At 39.6% G+C, this 19,733-nt stretch overlaps 1 protein-coding gene across 2 annotated transcripts in view; it reads left to right on the top strand.

The window, feature by feature from the left end:
• PTPRE (protein tyrosine phosphatase, receptor type, E) overlaps positions 1-19,733 on the top strand; it is a 49,561-nt gene that overhangs the window by 21,060 nt on the left and 8,768 nt on the right. For both annotated transcript variants that reach the window (XM_010581946.1, XM_010581947.1), the window contains 8 exons: positions 3,103-3,238; positions 3,658-3,807; positions 6,151-6,244; positions 7,089-7,165; positions 8,143-8,277; positions 9,056-9,181; positions 10,914-11,074; positions 15,943-16,078. In XM_010581946.1, the coding sequence (XP_010580248.1) occupies positions 3,103-3,238; positions 3,658-3,807; positions 6,151-6,244; positions 7,089-7,165; positions 8,143-8,277; positions 9,056-9,181; positions 10,914-11,074; positions 15,943-16,078 (1,015 nt within the window). The remainder of the gene's footprint in view (positions 1-3,102; positions 3,239-3,657; positions 3,808-6,150; positions 6,245-7,088; positions 7,166-8,142; positions 8,278-9,055; positions 9,182-10,913; positions 11,075-15,942; positions 16,079-19,733) is intronic.

Here is a 19,733-nt window from a genome sequence, read left to right as displayed (position 1 = left end):
TCTTCCAGCCATTCTCTTAGCTTGGCCTGGAGTTACATGTATAATAGGTTAAATTTTAATCCTCTGTTCATAGGCTGCGAAGTTTGTGTGTCTGTGTATGTGTGTATATATATTTACTTACATATTTATATTTGTATGTGTAAAGGGCAATAATAGGCTAAGCTTTTTGAGAGCCCAGGGTAAAAACAATTTCAAAAGATCTTTCTTTGCTGTAGCTTCAATACTCAAACAGAAGTTGTTGTTTTGTTTTGGGTTTTTTTTATCCATGAGTGATATCCAGTGTTTGGTAAAAATACGCTTTCTGTCAGAAAAACAGACTTGTAATACAAATCTGTGACCTTTGTCACTAAGTGCTCCTCTGAGAATTCATCCCCCACTTCTCCCACAATAAAATTGCAGTTTGCTATGTAAATTATCCATTAAATGCCTGGAAAGTTTTGAATAAAGACTTGCATTTAAGAGACTTAAATGCTGCAATTTTAGAAATGTACTACATACCAATACAGAACATATTCCCACTCTTTCGGTCACATACACATGAATGTCCTGCTATTAGAAGCTTGTGCTAAACTTTTTGAATCCTTATGTTAATGAAACCACAAACAAACTCCAAATCAGTTTTAAGAGAGTAATTGCAATCTCTATAGCAACTGTAAGCTCACAACTGAGCAAGAAGTGTCTTTTCAGGAGCAATTATCATAGTGAGGTTAGAATAAAATGAAAAGAATAGCAGCTTTGTCTTTACGGGTCTTGTTTTTAAGGAAATGGTTGTAGATTCATGTATTTGTTTCTTATTCTCTTGCTCATATCAGACATCTAGAAATACTCTCTTAAGAGTCCTTGAAGTGTGCACTATTGAAAAAGAGCGTGTTTGTCCTGACCAAGCCAGCCTTTTTGTTTCTTCGTTTCCATCCAGATCTTGCCTTGCTAGGATTCATCTTCTCTCCCAGGTGTCATATGTAAGAGGCTTAAAGAAAAAGCATTAAATGGAAAAAGAAGATTTTAATAGTCTCACATAGTCTTGCCTTTGAAAAACCCACAATATTTGTATAGCCTTTTGCCATGATGTTCTGTGGAGACTCATACCGGGCTTGACCTTTATTTTGCACCAGCAGGAAATTCTGTACTTAGTTTAATCAGCAGAAATAGAGACAAAATAAAGGAAAATATAAAATATCTTAATAAAAATCTGCAGAGATTTAAATATAATGGTCCAACAGAACACAATAACACCGTTATGTGTCAGTGCTGGGGGCTAGTGCAGTACTTCAGCCTGCGTTAGAAATAAAGAACGCGAGAGGTAACAATTTCCGTTACAGTTCAGGATATGACACTATTGAATTGTTGAAAAAAGGAAAGGGAAACTCATCGATAGTGAGTAACCATCCATATTTAGTGAGCTTTTATAAAAATACCACCCGGTCATTCTGATGAAAACTGCTCAGTCAGAATCTTTCAGAAATTAATAAAACACTACTTTAGCATTCGGAGGTAAAGAAGAACAGATAAAACGGGTTGGGGGGAAAGCAGGATTTTCTGCCAATTCTTTTTTTCCAGAAGTTTTCAGCAATACATTTTTCCAGTGAGCAGAGAGCTACGTTGAGGAGTAGCTGAGTAAGCGATACCCTAGAGTAGGTTAAGGATGGGTAAAATCAGGGAACTTCCCAGGCAAATGTCAAGGCTGGTGAAATTACCAGCTTTAGCAGGAACATGGAAGGATTGAATTAAGCAGTGATCTGAAGTCAGGTAACCTTGGGGCAGAGGCACGGGAAGGGAACACGGATGTATAAAGAGGGATCGTATCTGTAAAGGAAAGGGAAGTGAGGAAGATGAGCGTGGGGCTCCGTGGGTGAAAACTCACAGGACTGAGGAATGAAGGACAAGTGTGAAGTGGCGATGAGCGACCCATGGTCAGAGGTGGTTTCCAGGAGGTGTCAGGACGAGGAAAATCTCTGTCAGCTGAGAGTCGAGACGGTAGGACTCGAGGCGGACTCGTCCGCAGTGGCAGAGGTCAAACATGAATGAAAGGAAGAGAGAGGGCAGGGAGCCATGGCCAGCGTGGGCTGGAAGCTGCGGTGGCCCGTGGTCAATGGCCAAGGGGACCGGCGGGTGGGAGCGTTGGAGCGGGACGTGGCTGGGCGAGGAGAGAGGGGAGCCTGCCAAACCGATGGTGAAACGCAAAGGGATTTGGAGGCAGAAGGTGGTAGTGGGCTCGTTCACCGCAAAGAAGTTGCGTGACATTTTGGTGGAGGGCTGTGTTACTCGTGGGTCTGCTCGTCTCCATCGTCCCTCCGGACCTCTGGAATAGGAGGGCTCGGGGGCTTTGCTTTCAAACACATGGCATTCGCTGGTAAAAGTGTGTGTGTGTACACATGAACTAAGTCATATTACTCATGCAATCATTTTTTTTTCTGGTGGTACTTAAAACCTCATGTTTCCTTCCTGAAAATTTATCTGTATCTTTGAGCACACCGGGGTGGGGGGGAGAGATTTTTGTCGTGTTTCGGAAGGTGTTTGTGGACATTACAGCAGTTGCTGTACAAAGTAAGCTAACAGAAGGTTAAAGGAGAGCTATTAATGCCTAGCACAGGATGCCATGCCCTTTTCCTCTGAAAGGAAGAGCTGAAAGTCGCGGGAGTAGCGTAATTTATAATGATCGTGCTCCCTCTTGTGGCTCTTGAAGGCTATTAAAAAAGAAAAAAAATAGTTTGGGATGGCAGCGTTAGGACGTGTAGAACTTGTAACAAGTAGCTGTTATCTAAGCAGCGTGCAACAGCAACCATGCAGAAAAGAGCTAAAAATTAAGAAAAATATTTAAAATTTCATCTTAGACTGAATTATTATAGTTGGTCAAGCACAATTCTTTTCCAACTGTCTTTTCTAATATAATGCTGATGTCATCATTTCTGAGCTGTTAAGAGGTGACTTTTTATGTTAAAAACTCACACAACTTTTTATTTTGCTATCACTGTTAAAATAAAAAATGAAATTTTATGTTTCAGTCCCGTATAAATGGCATAAGTTCTACCCGTGTCATTGCTGTAGCAATTCCTGTAATTCAGTTGATCTTTTTTGTTTGTTTGTTTTTGTTTCCTTTTCAAGCGCTGGTGTGGGTCGCACAGGGACGTTTATTGTTATAGATGCCATAATAGACATGATGCATGCGGAACAGAAAGTTGATGTTTTTGAATTTGTTTCAAGAATCCGTAATCAGCGTCCGCAGATGGTTCAGACTGACGTAAGTGGACTTTAATCAGTTGAAACTACAACTTTTCACAGTCAAAGAAGAATATGCTTCTGTGCTTCTACTCTGATATGCATCCCAGTATGTCCCATTCTGTTGCCCACCTGGATAATTGGAAAATGAACAAAGCCCAGTATAAGGATGGCATTGGGGAATAAGATGGAGGCATGTTAGGGCTGTGAAGACTGCTGTAAGGCGTGTTATCTTTAAGTATCATGGCCAGGTTTCCCCATGCACACGAGAGTGGAAGTTTAGAGAGTGTGAGCGATGTAACAGGAAAACACTGTTTTAGCTTAAGGTATGTTTTGATAATTAGTAGATTGTAGACCAAATGAGATAGATGAAAGTGCCAGAATTTGTAGTTTCACTTCCTTGCTTTGCAGTATGCTTATCTGCCTCTTTGTTCATTCCAGATGCAATACTCCTTCATTTATCAAGCCTTACTTGAATACTACCTCTACGGTGACACGGAGCTAGATGTGTCATCCTTAGAAAAACATCTACAAACATCACACAACGCGGCGCCAAACCTCGTCAAAATAGGGCTAGAAGAAGAATTTAAAGTAAGTATGAAAGTCCTTTGCCAAAGGATTTCTAAGTGTGGAAACATTTAAGCCAAAAAGATACTTCAAAAGCAGGAAAAGTGTAACCTTAAAAGAAAAGGTCCATCAAAACGGAACTGCTTGTTTTATTTTGTGCTTGCTGTGAATGAATCCTGCAGAGTCAGTGAATGGGCCTTGCTTAACATCCTGTTCTGCAAATGCTCGTTCAAAGCTACGTCCTTTTACGGCCCTTTTCCTATATGCTTTCTGTTTGTTTATAAAAGAAAAATGGGATTACTCTTTTGGTCTGGTGCTAGATGCCAGATCAGATAATGCTGGAAGAGGGAGCTGGATTAAGTGCATCTAATTTGCATCTCAGTGGGATTGTTAACTCAGTGGTGACTGACAGCAGAAAGAATTGCAGAGAATTTACACATCTTGTGTTCAATATCCAGACCTGTCAGGAAGGAAAAGAAAAAAAAAAAGGCATTTCTGTTTAGTGGAGAAACCCCAAATGCAGAAAGCAACCACACTGGCTGTTTGTTATCATTGTTTAAAACAGATTTTATTGTCTGGAGGAAATAGTTAGAACTTTTGTGTAACTTTTGCTATGCTAAAATATTTATTCTATATTTAGGTCTGAAGCATTAAATGACATACAGGTGTTAACTGGAGTTCTCACTTTCCTTTACAGGATTAATTTGATCAGAAATTGGGAACTGGGAAAACAAAATTATGTAAAAATAAGTCTGACGATATAGCAACAAGTTAAAAAATCGAAAGTATTGGTCTGTCTGAGGGAAGGAAGCAAATGAAAGCATCAAATATTCTACTCTTTCCAGAATTCCTAAGTTTGTTTTTGCTGTCCACTGTGCCAGCAAGGCTGCATTAAAGTGCCGAGAGTAATGCTTAGTTCTGCTGTGTATTCTGAAAAGCACTTAGATGGCCCAGGAGCGCTGAGCCCTCCTACGCCAAAAAAGAGTAGAGCTATGTTGTAACCAGTATGAGAGCCTCTGACATAAAGTCTATGAATGCAGTATTACAGAGTAGCTGAAAAGTGATTTCTCAGAGGGTAGGGTTCTGTTTTCTAATAGTTTGTTGCTGGTATTAGAGATTTTACTAGAATTGAGATGTGCTTCTGAAAATCAGTACCTGGCAAATACATGCCTGAAAATCTGCTTGGCAGTTTGAAAATTAAATTAATTTTAATTTAAATTGAATTGATATTAAATAGTTGCTGAAATGCAACTGTGTAACTATGATTGTCTCCTGGTAAGTCCCACCCCAGCAGAAGAAGCTTATTATTGTTGTGTTACCTTGCAGGTGTGTAATCTATACTATAAAAAAATTGTTGGGGCAAGAGCATTGTTTGTCTTCTGTGCCCTGGGAATGCTGTCAGCACAAACTGAATAAATAATAAGGAATATCGGTCCCTTCAGTAGCAAAATCTTGAAGACGTATAGAGCCAAGTTGCAGGATTTGGTGCACAGCAGTCCATAAAGTCGTGCACCTTGTTGTGCCAGAAACAGGGTGCTGTGCCGCAGGGAAAGCACAGTCCAGGACTAAAGGACCAGAGTTTTAATACTCTGAACAGGATTGTAATAATAGTAACATGAATGAAATTAATATGAATATGAAATCAGTTCACGTTTTGACCATAAAGGAAGTGAAGTCAATAAAAGAGGGGGTTTTTCAGTACTTGAGGACAACGTGGAAATGAAAAGTCTGTTCCTGCAGTGCCTGGCTGGCTGGAGTGCCTGTTGGGAAAGCTCCTGATCGGGGGCTGCCGCTGCGGGAGACCAACGGTGGTCAGTCTGCTGGTCAGTCTGCCTCCTCTTATGGAAAGGCTGGCAAGAAAAAAATAAAACTAATTCAATAAAATGGTACGCAGACCTTTTTATTAAAAGGTATTCTCAAAAGTGGCTTATTTTATGGAACTAAATTTCCAAATGTCAAATTTAAGAAACTTACGCTTTTTCAAAGGGAACGGGTACTCTGTGCTTCTGAAAGCCATGTTCAGATGGTCCAAAAGTGTCTTAAGAAAAAAAAAAAACACCACACAGACCCAAAATGTTAAAATCTGCTCTCATTTTACAGCCCTTAAACTTTATTGATATGCCTTGGGAGTATGTTCAGATTCTGAAATATTTATCAGTATGAAAAAAATACATGACTATTATTCTTAATTCATTTTTGTAGACAGGACAAGGAAGTGGCTTTTGTGAAAAGTCAGTCTCGCTTTGACTGTGTTAGTGTTTTGTACCCGATGAAGACACTTAGGAACCCTCTGAGTACAGGATATGGTGAGCGAGAACAGCTTCTGTTCCAATGGGTTCTCATCCTCGTTTGTGTGTTTTATTACAGAAGTTGACAAATGTTCGAATAATGAAAGAAAACATGAGAACTGGCAATCTTCCAGCAAATATGAAGAAAGCTAGAGTCATCCAGATTATCCCATGTAAGAGATCAACTTTTTATATATAGAAACAAGTGCTATAAATACGCAATTATCCTAAGGCTGTTGTGAGTACACACACTGTATCTATATGTTGACAACAACTCAGCTCATCTCAGAATACAGCTCTGTTGGGATCACCCAAGGGTAGAGGTCCTGCCTGGATTTGGAAACTGGAATTCTGCAAATAATTACTGCCTATGTCTTAAAGAGAAAAAGTTTTAACTTCTCTGCCTGTGAAATTCAAATTCTTTCAAAACCTGTTGTACTGCCCACAGTGGTAGTTTTGCTTCATTTTTAGCTAGAACATGTTCTTTTGGGTGTTTCCTTTAGCCATCCCCTTGGTTTTGTTGTCCTCTCTGCAGGCATGTCTGCTCTGCAGTTTCTAGAGACCTTACTGATACAAACAGCACTATCCTCTCCTTTTAAATGTAATTCCCTTATGAAGTGTCTGCAAAGAATTTAATGAATTGTTTTTTACTTGATCTGTGTAAAATATATTACGATCAGGTATTTTCAAGACTGAATTAAACAATTCAGCAGTCTCACCTTTTAAACCAACGTATTTTCTGAGTGATTCCTTGCACGGTCTGGAGCAGCACTGTCATGTCTGCACCTGAAAATGAAAGTTTCAGACCTTGCTGGCCGTATCCTGTGTGAAAGGAAAAACAACAGCAGAAAAACTTGCGCCCTCCTCCACACACTTACTAAATCCTGGCTAAGATCTAGATGCTCTTTGGCTTTCAGAGAAAAGATTTTGTTGGTTTTGTTCTTTCACAAATGTAATAGCAGAGCAGTCAACATACAGTTAGCAAAAGTAAGACTAGACTTTTTTTCTTTTTTCCAGATGATTTTAATAGAGTGATTCTGTCGATGAAACGAGGGCAAGAGTATACAGACTACATCAATGCTTCCTTCATAGATGTATGTATGAAAAATTTCAATGTATTTATATTGCAAGTCAGATATTTTGCTGTTGCTGATAAGTCTTTTTAGAGAGAAACACAATCAACTTGGCTTATGAAGAACATTAGCTTTTTTGTTTGGGTTTGGCTTATGAGAGTTTCCAAATGCATTTCTTATCTGATGTTTTCAATTTCAGTTTAAATGGTTGTGTAATTTAAATATTCTTCTTGTTGTTAGATTTATAGACTAAGGCTTTTATTAAATCCTAACGAACAGGCAGCAAAACAAATTAGCTATACAACTAACATCCAACAGTTCCATTATCTGCGTTCAGGTTAAAACTGATGTAAACATGTGCTCATCTGAGGAAAGGGAAAAGAAAAGTCCGTATTTAGCACGGGGAAAGCCTGTCACAGTGTTTGGGAGCCAGGGTTTACCTGGGCAGACCTGCATTAATTCCTAACTTTCTTCCCAGCTTCCTGTTGGAACCTGGGCAACACCTTCCACTGTGTCTTGTTTTTATTTAATATGAGAATTAATTATATCCTTAAGCAGTAAAACCCCATTAGTGATTGAGGATTGTGGACACTACAGCTGTGATGATCACATCAGTATGTAAATAGAACTGTAGCTCAAAAATTGAGTTAAATGTTAATTCTGTAGTAAAGCTAATTGCTGCAGTTGTTATAATCTCCTTGTGAAATCCTTTCAGTTACCTTTTTTACCACAAAATTTCATCCCTTCAGCCATGACTGTAAAGAGTCATAAAATACAACTCAGGATTGTGAATTTGGGGGATTTTTTTCCTGCGTTTCTGGCAACGAGCAGGAATGGGGTGGGCTCAGCATCACCAGGTTTGCAGTACCCATCACGGTATCGAGCAGCGGGGCTGACGGGAAGCACCAGTTGAAGTGGCGATCTCCTCTCCCACCATCCCCTTCCGTCACTTCTGCTCGTATGTCGCGACGTAAGCGGATCCTGCTCTTTCTCCGCAGGGCTATCGCCAGAAGGATTACTTCATTGCCACCCAGGGACCACTTCCGCACACGGTGGAGGATTTCTGGCGGATGGTGTGGGAATGGAAGTGCCACACCATCGTTATGCTCACAGAAGTTCAAGAGAGGGAGCAGGTACGTGTCCCGCGGCTGCCAGCTCCAGAGCGAAGCAGTTGCTCTGTAAACTGTGGGCATTAATATTAGATAAACTATTTGTTGCCTACAAATTCTAGTGATATGAGATTTTTTGCCTTTCCCAAAAGAAGCTCTTGTTTCACTGTTTGGTGTGGGCCGATGTTGCTGCTTTTGCTTGAGTTGTCAGAAAACCCTCCAAAACTACTGAAAATTATGGTTTGTGAAAGGGCCCAGTTCACATTAAAAGCACAGAATTTATAGGGATGCCTGACACGGAACAGTGGTTTGGGATTTGGGAACAGATGGACACAGCTTGTGTGCAAACTTCCCTCCCTGTTCTGCCAGTATAAGCTCCAGTGGCTTGTTCTGAACCTCCCCTAGTACATCGTTAATTAATTAAGTCCTGTATACCTCCATGTGCTGCAGTTCGAAGATTCAGGGTTCAACGCTGCAACCAGGGTGTTGTAGTGCTGTGAAATGTGTTTTGCTGGTGGCGTTGGGAGGCAACATTGCGTTGCTTTCAGGAGTTACTTCTTTTATTCTAATCTGTTTTAAAGGCCGTATTTGCCATCTATGACTCCTAAGCCCTTTTCATCTTAACAGTTTATGTTACAGAAATGTTTTATTACTGTATTCTTGGTTAGTAGCCTTTTCATTACAAAGTGTTTAGAATGCGTTTATTATGCTGTATGTCACCTCCTATATCAGAGATTCATGACAGTGTAGGTAACTGGAAAAAATGTCAAGGAATGTTTACAGTTCTCTTTCAATTTTGCAGGAAAAGTGCTGCCAGTACTGGCCATCAGAGGGCTCTGTAACTCACGGAGAGATAACTGTAGAAATAAAGAATGACAGTCTGTTAGATGCCATAAGCGTAAGGGACTTCATAGTTACGTACAATCAGGTATTGGTTTTAAATTACATGAGGGTTTGGGGTTATTTTTGCATTTGAAGGCATTTGCAAGTATGATTATGTAACTTAAATGCTGCAATTTTTATCTAAAGATAAATGTGGTTAATCAACATCCAACATTGTATCAGTCAAGAGGGAGCTTATATGAAACATTTTTGCCTAAAGTCCCATGAAAATTCTGGTCAGTGAAACATGTCATTGATCGAAGTTGGATGTGGGTTTTGGGGGTTTTTTATGTTTTGTTGTTGCTGTTGTTCTTTTATTTTCTACCATCTCCCACATATCTATAAAAGAAAAATTGATTCAAGATTTTTAAATCCTATGAAGCATTTTACAGCACATGTACTTGCCTCTGCCTACCAGCTCTTCCTTTATGTTTCTCTGCTACAGGCACGATCTACTCAAAACCTGGTTTTGATCTTTTGGGCGTGCATCTCCTCACTCACTGCATCATTTCTTTAGGACCTGATTTGCATTGCTGTTTTTGGAGAAAAAAAAAAAGAGAAAAAATTTACTTGCAGTTGAGAATATCATTCATTTAACTACTTACTGCACTGCATGTAATTTAGGCACATGCAAAGAAAAAGGACTGAAATTTAAAAGTACTCTGTATTTCCTTATGAGGGAGGGTGGTGGATTAGGCATTAGGCATGAATACACACCGTGCTTCGCAAAGCAGAGAGTCCTTGTCAATGTGTTGACTTAGGTCACATTGCAAAGTATTTAAAACTCAAGTAACAGCATTTTAGGTAATATCCAAGCAGCAACATTTTTGCACTACAATCCAGCATCGTTAGAAGTGTTTGCTGCTGCAGATCTAAGAAATCTGAGAAACTTTTGTATTGTGCCCGAGTCCTGCTAGACTACATCAATGATATTTGAAGCAATATTACATTAAAAGATCTCTTGCAGAGCTGGGAGGAAGGAGGACTGACCAAGCCTTTTTCCTCGTAATGCTGACATCTTCCAGGCTTCCAGTACAAAGCAGCGTCCTGAGACTCCCCATCAAACTCATTCACCAGATGTCCCCTATGGTGGACACGTTGAAAGCACCTGGCATCAGCAGAGACCTCGTGTTTTCAACTCTCTGTGACTTGCAAGAGTTAAGGACATGTAGTAAAATTGCCAGAATATTAATGTTGCATCCACATGCTATTATAATGCAGTCATGGGAAGCAGCAAGCACAAATTTCAGGATAGTTAAAATGAAGAGCCTTTTGTGCATCCAAACCTGTCTGGAGCTAACTGCACTAGCATGGTATTAATACTTATTTGAACTTTCAGTGTGCTTTTAATCAGCAAGGATAAAGATAAGGCAAATTAATCGTTAAGTTTCAAAGTAGCAGGTAGTGTTGTGCAAAGACGAGTGCGTTATGAATTGGGTTGTTTTACTGGCACTTTGCATTTGGCCTATGCACAATGAAAGCTTTCAACCATTGGCACTCAGGATGAATAATCTTTAAGTGTGTCCTTAGCAATACCGAGATGAAACCGCTGTGCAAATCAAAAAGAAAATTATAGGGATGAATTATCAGCATAGCGGATGGGGAATTTAGAAGCAGAACTGTCAGGTCTGCAGGACCAGTATGTTATGGACCAGGTTGCAAATAGCCCCATCTACTACAGCGGTGCAAAATTTAACGCTACAAATGTTTAAGGTAAGAAGCGTGTTTCCATTTTGAAGTAACAGCTGGATAAATCTGGTGTTTTTTCCTGCACGCAGGGTAACCAGGAGAAGCAAAGCAGGCTTGTTCGGCAGTTCCATTTCCACGGGTGGCCAGAAATTGGGATTCCTGCAGAAGGAAAAGGGATGATCGACCTGATTGCGGCTGTCCAAAAGCAGCAGCAGCAAACAGGCAATCACCCGATTACCGTGCACTGCAGGTAAGACTTGCCTCTTCTTCCCACCATTAGCTAAGGAACCGGCTTGCTTTCTCTCCAGTCTGGTTGTTTTTATGGCAGTTTTCCTTCAGGAGAGAGTAGACTGCGTCCTTTAAAAAAATACATTAAAATTAAGAAATAAGAGAAAAAGAGAGAAAAAAAGAAAATCTAGTATTGCATAAAGGATTTTTGACTTGTCTTTGGCTGAATTAGCAAAGTGAATACCTTAATGGTAGCCTTAATGGCTGCGGGTAAACAAATGCATTAGTAACTTGGGGTGTTGTAGTCTTGTACCTGAGTTTTTCCTAAATGCTGTGATTAGGAAAGTAAAGCTGTAGGTTTATTGTAGTGATGTGTAGTATATCCCACCAATATAGTGCCCAAATGCTCTATCAAGATCAAAATGCAGTTTGTTTTTACAAACTATCAGGAGAATAAAATATATCCCTAATCTAAGCTGAAGGGAAAATCTACTCCTGTCCTTGAAAGCAGAGAGAAAACAGTATTTACATTAATGCTAAGAGGTAGATTGTGTATGACTTGACTTGATACATGATAACTAGAAAATATTTGTCGTATGCCAGGTTTTCACTTTTTGGTTTTGGTTTTACGTTTTGATTACAGCAACTTTTTTTTTTTTTTTTTTTTAACGTATACATTGGGCTTTTCCTCTGTTTTTTCAAATCATATTTTTCAGACTGTGGGGTTTTTTATCAGTCTTTTAAACTTGTCTTTTCTCTTTCTTTACTACATCTGCTGATTTAAAAAAAAAAAGTAGTAGTAAAACTAGTATTCTGCCTTTTCCTAATTCAGAAATCATACCTTGCTTTTAAAATATTTTAAATTTTGTAAATCAGTAAAGTTTTTCCTGTTATCTGGTCAATACAAAGTCAAGCTCACAGTACACAGGGACAGGATCAGCAGGGTTTCAGAGCCCCCAGAAGAGAATTTCCTATGTTTTGTTTTGGTTTTTTTTTTTTTTAAATAAGAAGCTATTAACCTGGGGAGGTCACCCTTTGACATTAACCTCTTTCCTGCTGTGGCCTTCTTGGACCTGTTCTGGGAGATGCACTGAGTGACTCCCAGCTGCCCTTACCCAGCGTGAGAGTTTTCAGAGGCCACATCCCTCTGTACTCTGCTCATGTAAGACCTTCTGCAATAGAGTCTCTCTTGCAGTTGAAGCTCACAGGCTCAAGCACAACATAAAAACCAATCATTGTTTTATCTCCGATTGCCCTGAAAATCAATTATTTAATTCATTCTAAATACTGGCCTTTTACATCTTTTCCTTTTGGGTGTGTTGTACAAGATAAACTGGTTTTGCGGGACCATTGGTTATATTCTAGCAATACATGGAGGTCAAGTTCCTGGCATCTTTTTAGCTAAAACCATCAGTTATATTAATTCTGATATTTTCTCTACCTGTCTGTGATCCCACTATTGAGAAATACTTGGCACCTACGCTGTGATAGAGACCCCTTACGACTGACTACTGTGTGGATAAGCTTCCCCAACCTCTTGTCAGTGAGCTAAATAATATGATGCTGCTTCTGGATTTTTTCCTGCATTTCAGAGAATATCCATCTGTTTTTGAAGGAGTGACTGATTATTTTTTTCTTCTGAAAAAAAAAAAAGCTATACTGATTTATGTGACACTTAAATTGTTCTTGTAGCATTATCTACATGGAAGTAGACTCACTGACCATTTGGAAGTATTTTGATAGAAGAACCTGTCTGCTTGCTCTACTAGAGTTAGAAGTAGGAATGGGCATATTACAGCTGTTCTCTGCAGCATATACTGACTTTTATTTTGCTCTGATTTGAGTTTCAAAGGTGCTGTGTCAGTCTCTGAGAACTATGGTTTGTGTTTGGCTGCCTGCAACGTCACCTGTATTTTTCATGTGCTGTTGAAAGCAAAGAGATCTTGAGAACTTGAGCCGGGACTCGGATTTGTTGTGTTTTGGGACATGATCTTGTAGCAATGCATATTCGTTGCTAAAACTCTGTCCTCCTTGCTTCGGAAGTGTTTTGCTCTTTGCTGTTTTCATACATTTTCCCGAGGGGACTGTGGGTTCTCCCACCCCGTGGTGGCTGCACTTGAGGGCAATGATGACATTTTGTGTTTGATTCTGCAATTTGGCAGATTTTAACAGCCACTTCTTGCTAGAGAGTTAAAATTCTGAATAATTAAAAGCGAGTAGAATATCAGGGATTTCTAGCTGGTAAAATAAGAGATAAAAACTAATGTCTTTGGTATGCACAAATTAGATGCACAAGAACTATCTGAGGTATATATTGCTTCTGCTTTTTCAAGCTTTTAGACCTGCAGCCTCTTTGAAGCCTTAGCTTAATCATTTGGCATGCATTTCACCTAGATTTTTTTTTTTTTTAAATCTACTGCAATCATTTTAAAATTGATTAAACAAGAAAATAAAACCCAAACCACACGAGGTATTCTAGGATTTTTAACGTTGAGAATTCTCCCCTGTCCCGACTGGGGCAGCCTGTACATCACAGCTTTTGAGTTACTTGAACTTCTCCGTGAAGTCATACTAGAGTCTTCAAATATAAATGAATGTAACCTTATGAATAAGTAAACACATTTCAAGTCTAAGACTGATTTCTCAGAGTGTTCACATGAACCTGTGAAAACTTCTGTTCATTTTTTCTGACTATTTACAAACAGTTTAAGGAGCTGCTAAACAAGATAATTCTTAACTAGAATCGAGACATAACCCTAAATAGTTTAGAAGGGTTTTCCTAACTGAGTTGCCAACAGAACTGAAAGCCAATCTGTTCTAAATCCTAACTCCCTTCTCTTCCAGCGTGTGTCTGCAGCTGCCTTCTGTTTAGTTCGTGGCTACCCACGCTTTTTCTCTCTTCACTATCTCCTCCTTTCCATGCTCTAATAAACTATGCAAGGCTGATGTGTTATTTAGAGATACCTTACTTCTGTCTTTTGCCCAGTCTTTGCCCATTCTGCGTGTCCTTTGCCCCCGAACTTTCTGTCTCAAGAAATGAAGTTTGAGTTAAATTTAAAAGTTACCTTTCTTAACTTTTTTTTTTTTTGAGGGAATTGCAGAAAGAGAAGCAAGTATGCAAAGAGTAGTGCTGTGTTCCCATGAGACAATACATATTTTCTCCTGCATTTCAAACGCAGTTTAGTTTTCCATGCATCCATACTAAAAATTCTTAAATTAATTAAAAAACCCCAACTTGTATGGGCTTTAAGGATTTGCTAAAAGCTTGTTTTCAGAAGAAAAAAGGAGAGTGAGCCTAGCACAAGCATTAAAAATGGAGTGCAAAGCAGTGCATATCTCCCTCTTCCTAGGCATAAATGAATAAGCAACGTGTGTGATGATGTGTGTGTACAGGTTTACTTTACGTCTTCACGTCCTCATCTTTTGATAGTTGTAGACCTATGCCAAAATGCATCACTCATGGGTTACTCTAGAAACCACAGATGGCTACTTAGAGATTAACTAATTACAAATAAATCTGAACCCTTTTCGATTTTGTATTTGTCTTTAATCTGATAAAAGTAATTGTCTAAAGGGAATGACACCTCTAATACCTTGTACCTGTTCATTTTTCCTCCAACGAGACTTTTAATGTATCCAGTCGAGGATACACGCATCTGAACTTTATCTTTTCATAAGGCTTGTGCTTATCAGATTTCTGTTGCATTTGATAGAAATAAGGTAGAAGCAATGACAGGTGATTACAATTCACCTACTTTCGGTTAAAACCCATGAAAATTTTTAATTTAATAAATTTTGTGTTCATCCTTATTCAGCAATCAGTGAACCTTCCACTCCATCTTAGCACTGACTGCCAATATCCCAATCCCGTCCAGGTTTTAGTAACTATTCCCTGTCAAAGCTATTGGCTTTCAAGTGTACAACCACTGTTTTGGTGTCAAGTAGTTCCTTATTAGTGCAATTGGGCGAGAGAAAGAAATCTCTTTTTATTTTTATTTTTTCCTAGAGTTAAGCATAATAAATCAGATAATAATTACTGAAATATTTTTTGGTTCCACAGAATTGTGACCTGAAACAGATGTAAGGACAAAATACTGAGTCAAACATACTGAAACAAAAGAAACCACAGTTACTTTGGAGTACATTAGGTTGCTTATTGTAGTCAAGACAGAGGCAGAACAGTTGATTTTAGTTTCTTGTCTGTACTATAGCCTCATATGTAGTCTTGCTTTAGTTTGTCCTTATATTAATACATGTGTTTAAGATCCTAAGAGGCATTAAAATCATTACAGTTGGATAGGACATTTTCCATCAAACTGCTTTGGAGGAGGAGGAGTAATAATAATAATAATAATAATAATAATAATAATGCTTTTGTATCTGTCCACCATGCAGAAGTATAAATCACAACCTAATAGAAAAATGTGGGTTTGGTCGCACAGTGCTTCTTTGCATTATAACCAAGTTTTGCAACTGAAAGTCTAAAGATTGTGTTCTCCTCCATCAAGATTAAAACACAAAGCAGAGCGTGGGAGCACCGAAAGTTGTCTTTGTTGAAAGCGAATGCAGATTTGAGTAAGCAGCTTTGCCAGTTCATTATTTGAGTCCCAGGCTTTGGCTGAGGGGGTCCACGTGCTGCCGCAGCCAGCTCAGGATCTCCTGCTTGTGTACAGAAGCTGTCGCTAACGAGCCTTTATTCGTTCCAGCCTGGCTCTGAGTTAATTTCCATTAATTCTGGCTCCCTTCTAGCATAGCTGAGGTGACAAAATAAGCAAAAAAAAAATTAGTAGAAGTTGGCTAATAGTAGTATTTAGCTATTCTATATCACTATTATTTCTCTTCTAACATTTTTATCCTACTGTATGGTAAGCAAATGTGTTTACGTTGCAGTGCTGGCGCTGGAAGAACAGGTACCTTCATAGCACTCAGCAATATTCTGGAACGAGTGAAGGCTGAAGGGCTCTTAGATGTATTTCAAGCTGTGAAGAGCTTAAGACTGCAAAGGCCCCATATGGTGCAAACACTGGTATGATATTTAACAATCTGGATCTTTGTCAAAGAATGTATGTTTGTAAATATTCTGTGGGAGGAGAACAAAGGATTTTTTTTGCAGGTTGAAATAAATTATGTATCATTGCTATATATGTACAAGGTATTATCAGAAATCTGTATTTTTACAGAATTTTTTTTTAATAGCATTTCTAAAAATACAACTTGGTTAAACATTCTGCATCTTTTAGGAACTGGAGGCAGGTAAACCAAAATCTTCTGAGTGTTGCAGATGATAAAACATATGAAGTAAATGCCTTTGAAGCTGTGTATCAGTTGTTCTTTCTAACCTTAAAATGTCTGCGCTTAAACTGGCTTGCAGTTAGTCACTGAAAGGGAGAAATGTCTTTGACTTCTTTACGGTCACCTACAAGTAATATGTGAAGCTTGGTCCAGACACTTCTCCCTATTGAATAAGGTTTTTTTGAGACTTATGTTTTTGGAACATATATAAAAATGCTGGTATTTTGTATTTTGATAGCAGCTTCCATCCGGTAATTTGAAACTTCTTTAGAAACAATTATCTCAAAACACCTTTTTCAGGTAGGTGTTTTGTCCACACTACAGATAGGAAGAAAGGGGTTAAAGAAGTAGAATTGGATTGTCCAGAGTTATGCTGAGACAGGGATGAAATATTTCTTTTGGGGTTCTGGCTCTGTGATTTAATAATGTTAGTTAAGGGTATAATTGCCACAGATATTCCCAGCTGAGCCTGCAGAAAGGCTTCTGCTAAACTCTGCTTTCCAGCATGAGTGAATTCAGATGCCAATTCCATTTATTATCAGTGTTGTTACAGATTTTGTAATCCAGCAAATCGTGTCGAAGGCGTTTCAGCATGCCTAGAAGATCAGGATGTTGTCGTGGGGGGGGAAATGAGAGAGACATGAGTTCGGATTGCTTAAAGCATCGCCTCCAATTGTATTAGCAATAGGAAACTGATTTAATAGGAATTTATATAGAACTGCGACTTCACAGAATTCAATGACAAGGTTCACTCTATTACTTAGTACATGGATGAAATGCACTCAGGAAAATGAAGTTAAAATCAGACTAAACTTAGGTATATAGAGACCAAAACATAATAGGGTAAAAGGAAATATTACAAAGAAAAATCGAGTTAGAATTAATTTCTTGCGATTTGTGCAAAGGTCGGGAATGTGGAAAAGTAGGGGAGACCCTCCCGTTGAGTCACGAGGTTCGGAGAAGACCCCCTTGCTTTCTAAACTCCTGTCGGAGTCTAGGTGCGGCTGGATCGACTCCTAGTCCCAGACTTGGGCAACGGTTTATATCTAAAGGGATTATGAGTATGATAGCAGCCTAAAATTTATTCAGAGTTGAATGGAATTCACGACAGTAACTTAAGTATAAATTTGAAAGTAGTAACTTATAATACACTTGCTATAATATGCTTATCGTAGCCTATTCAGGTTAGTACACTGAGAGATACACAAACAAGAGAGTAAGAGAGGTCTACCTGTTAAAAATTCCCCTCGATGTCAGTGAAAAGGTTCACGTCAAATGGTTCGGCATCTTTCTCAACGGGCGGAGGGCCGAGCCTCAAGGAGCGGAGAGAATCAGCCCAGGCCGTGTCGGCTTTCGGCGGCAGACCTCCGATTTTCTCAAACCGTCCGGTTTGGGAGCTCCGAGAGGCGTCCTGCTCGGAGGGAGGTGCTGGTCGCAGCCCGCTGCGGTCCGGGAGAGCTCAAAGGGCCTCGCTCAGCACCGCTGCTTATAGGTTCAGGAGATGATTGACCTTAGTCATCAGCAAACCGCTGGCACCCCAGCGGCGCTGGAAAATTCCGAGGCTGCCTGCGAAGAACGTGAGACGCAGACACGGGATGCTCTGAGATGGCCAGGGGAGGGCTGTAACGTCTCAAGGTTGTTATGAGAACGGGCTGCGGGTGGTGATGAGAACCGGCTATCGCCGTCCCGTCCCCCGCCTCCGCCGGGCAGCAGGAGTCCTTGAGACGCGCGGCGTATCTCCCTGCCTCGGCTGGGTCGGAGCTCCTGGCACGGCCAAGGGTCGCTGGACCGCCCCACTCCTTGCACTTATGCTAAGGGCTAGCGAGCCGTCCCGAGTTCCTAAATCAGCCTGGAAAGGGGGAAGAAATGCACCACCGCATTCCACCCCTGACAAAAGTCAATCCATCTCCCTCTCACGGAGTGGCGGGGTGGTCGCCTCTTGCCTCCGTGACTATAAACAGATCAATGCCGTGTTCCAATTGTAATTTGAGGGAAATTTTTTGTAGGTTTGCTTAATTCTAAATGATTGATAGATATAATTAAGCAATCTTATATATGTGAGGAGGTTTCTGTGACAGTGATGTTTGTCTGGCTGTCCTCCACATTCTAATATATAGAACAAAGTTTAACAACAATCATAATATAACAGAAATGAGTAGAATTATCACAGGCTGTAACGTTCGATTGAAAGTTCTTGTTGTTGTCAGTTACCTTCCGAATAAGTTATCCCACCAGTGTTGTTCTCTATGTCTCTTCACTCTTTCCAGGGTATGGTGTATGTTTTCTGCATCATGATGGACAGTCATTAGGGGTTTTTTTGTCCATTGTCTCAAATTCGTGTTAGCAATTGATTCAGGTCATCCCGTTGTAGCAGTTTTCTCACCAATGTAAGATTCATTCCAATGGGGGTAGGCCGTAAGTCATGGTAAGCTGTGTAGTTTGATTGTAGCAATTAAGTCGTGACAGGAGCTGAGTAGTTAAAATCGCATCCTACAATTTTCATAAAATTACAAACACAGATATTTGAGTGATTACATATCTCCACGGTGGTATTGTCTATAAGTATAGAATCACAAAGGGTTCTCATACAAACGCATCTGTTTCCAACATACATAAGTACAGTTTCAGGAGTTTCATCAGGATGTATTTCAAAATGACAAACATTTTGTTCAGTGTCAAGACAAACGTCTTGAGCCTTAATGGTATTACTTTCGCAAATGAATCCCTGGTATTCCCGTACAACGCATGCATCTATATCAATAGTTTGCCATTTGTTTTCTTTTCATAGGGCCCATGGTCTATGTTTCATTGGATAGAGTATAGTTCCAGGGTGATTTGATCCCAGCGCAATGATTAGGTATATGGTGTATACCAAAGCATTGCGTGTTGTCAAAACAAAAGCTGTGGCTTTACTGGTGGTATGGTCATAAGTGAAATTGCTTAGATGCCAGTATTATGAATGTGAGGAGACAGTTTGAGGGGGGGGCTGTGTCGGTAAATTTGGTTGTTTGATTTCAATCCTGAATTGAAGGTCTAGGTCAGAATGAGAGTTGAAGTCTGTCCACAAACACATTATATGTGCTGAATGAGATACAGTAAAAATATACCAACATACATGTTTAAAAGCACAGGTATGTATGCTGTGTCTTCCCTTGGTGTAGTTTACAATAATGTATAAAGCTGATACCATAGATCTAGTGTGATTTTCAATTCAGCATCCTCTTGAAATGGTATCTCCCTTAGCTCTTTTTAAAGATGGAATTTGTTGATTTTCATTTTTTCCTTTAATCATCCATTCCTGCCCACAAAAGATGTTGTTAGAATCATAGAATTGTTTGGGTTGGAAAAGACCTTAAGATCATCGAGTCCAACCGTCAACCCAACACCCC

This window comes from Haliaeetus leucocephalus, unplaced genomic scaffold, assembly GCF_000737465.1.
Source record: "Haliaeetus leucocephalus isolate CR32 unplaced genomic scaffold, Haliaeetus_leucocephalus-4.0 Scaffold830, whole genome shotgun sequence".
In the NCBI taxonomy this organism is placed as follows: Eukaryota; Metazoa; Chordata; class Aves; order Accipitriformes; family Accipitridae; genus Haliaeetus; species Haliaeetus leucocephalus.
Note: the sequence above shows the minus strand (reverse complement) of the source record. Positions and strands in the feature narration are given on the sequence as shown.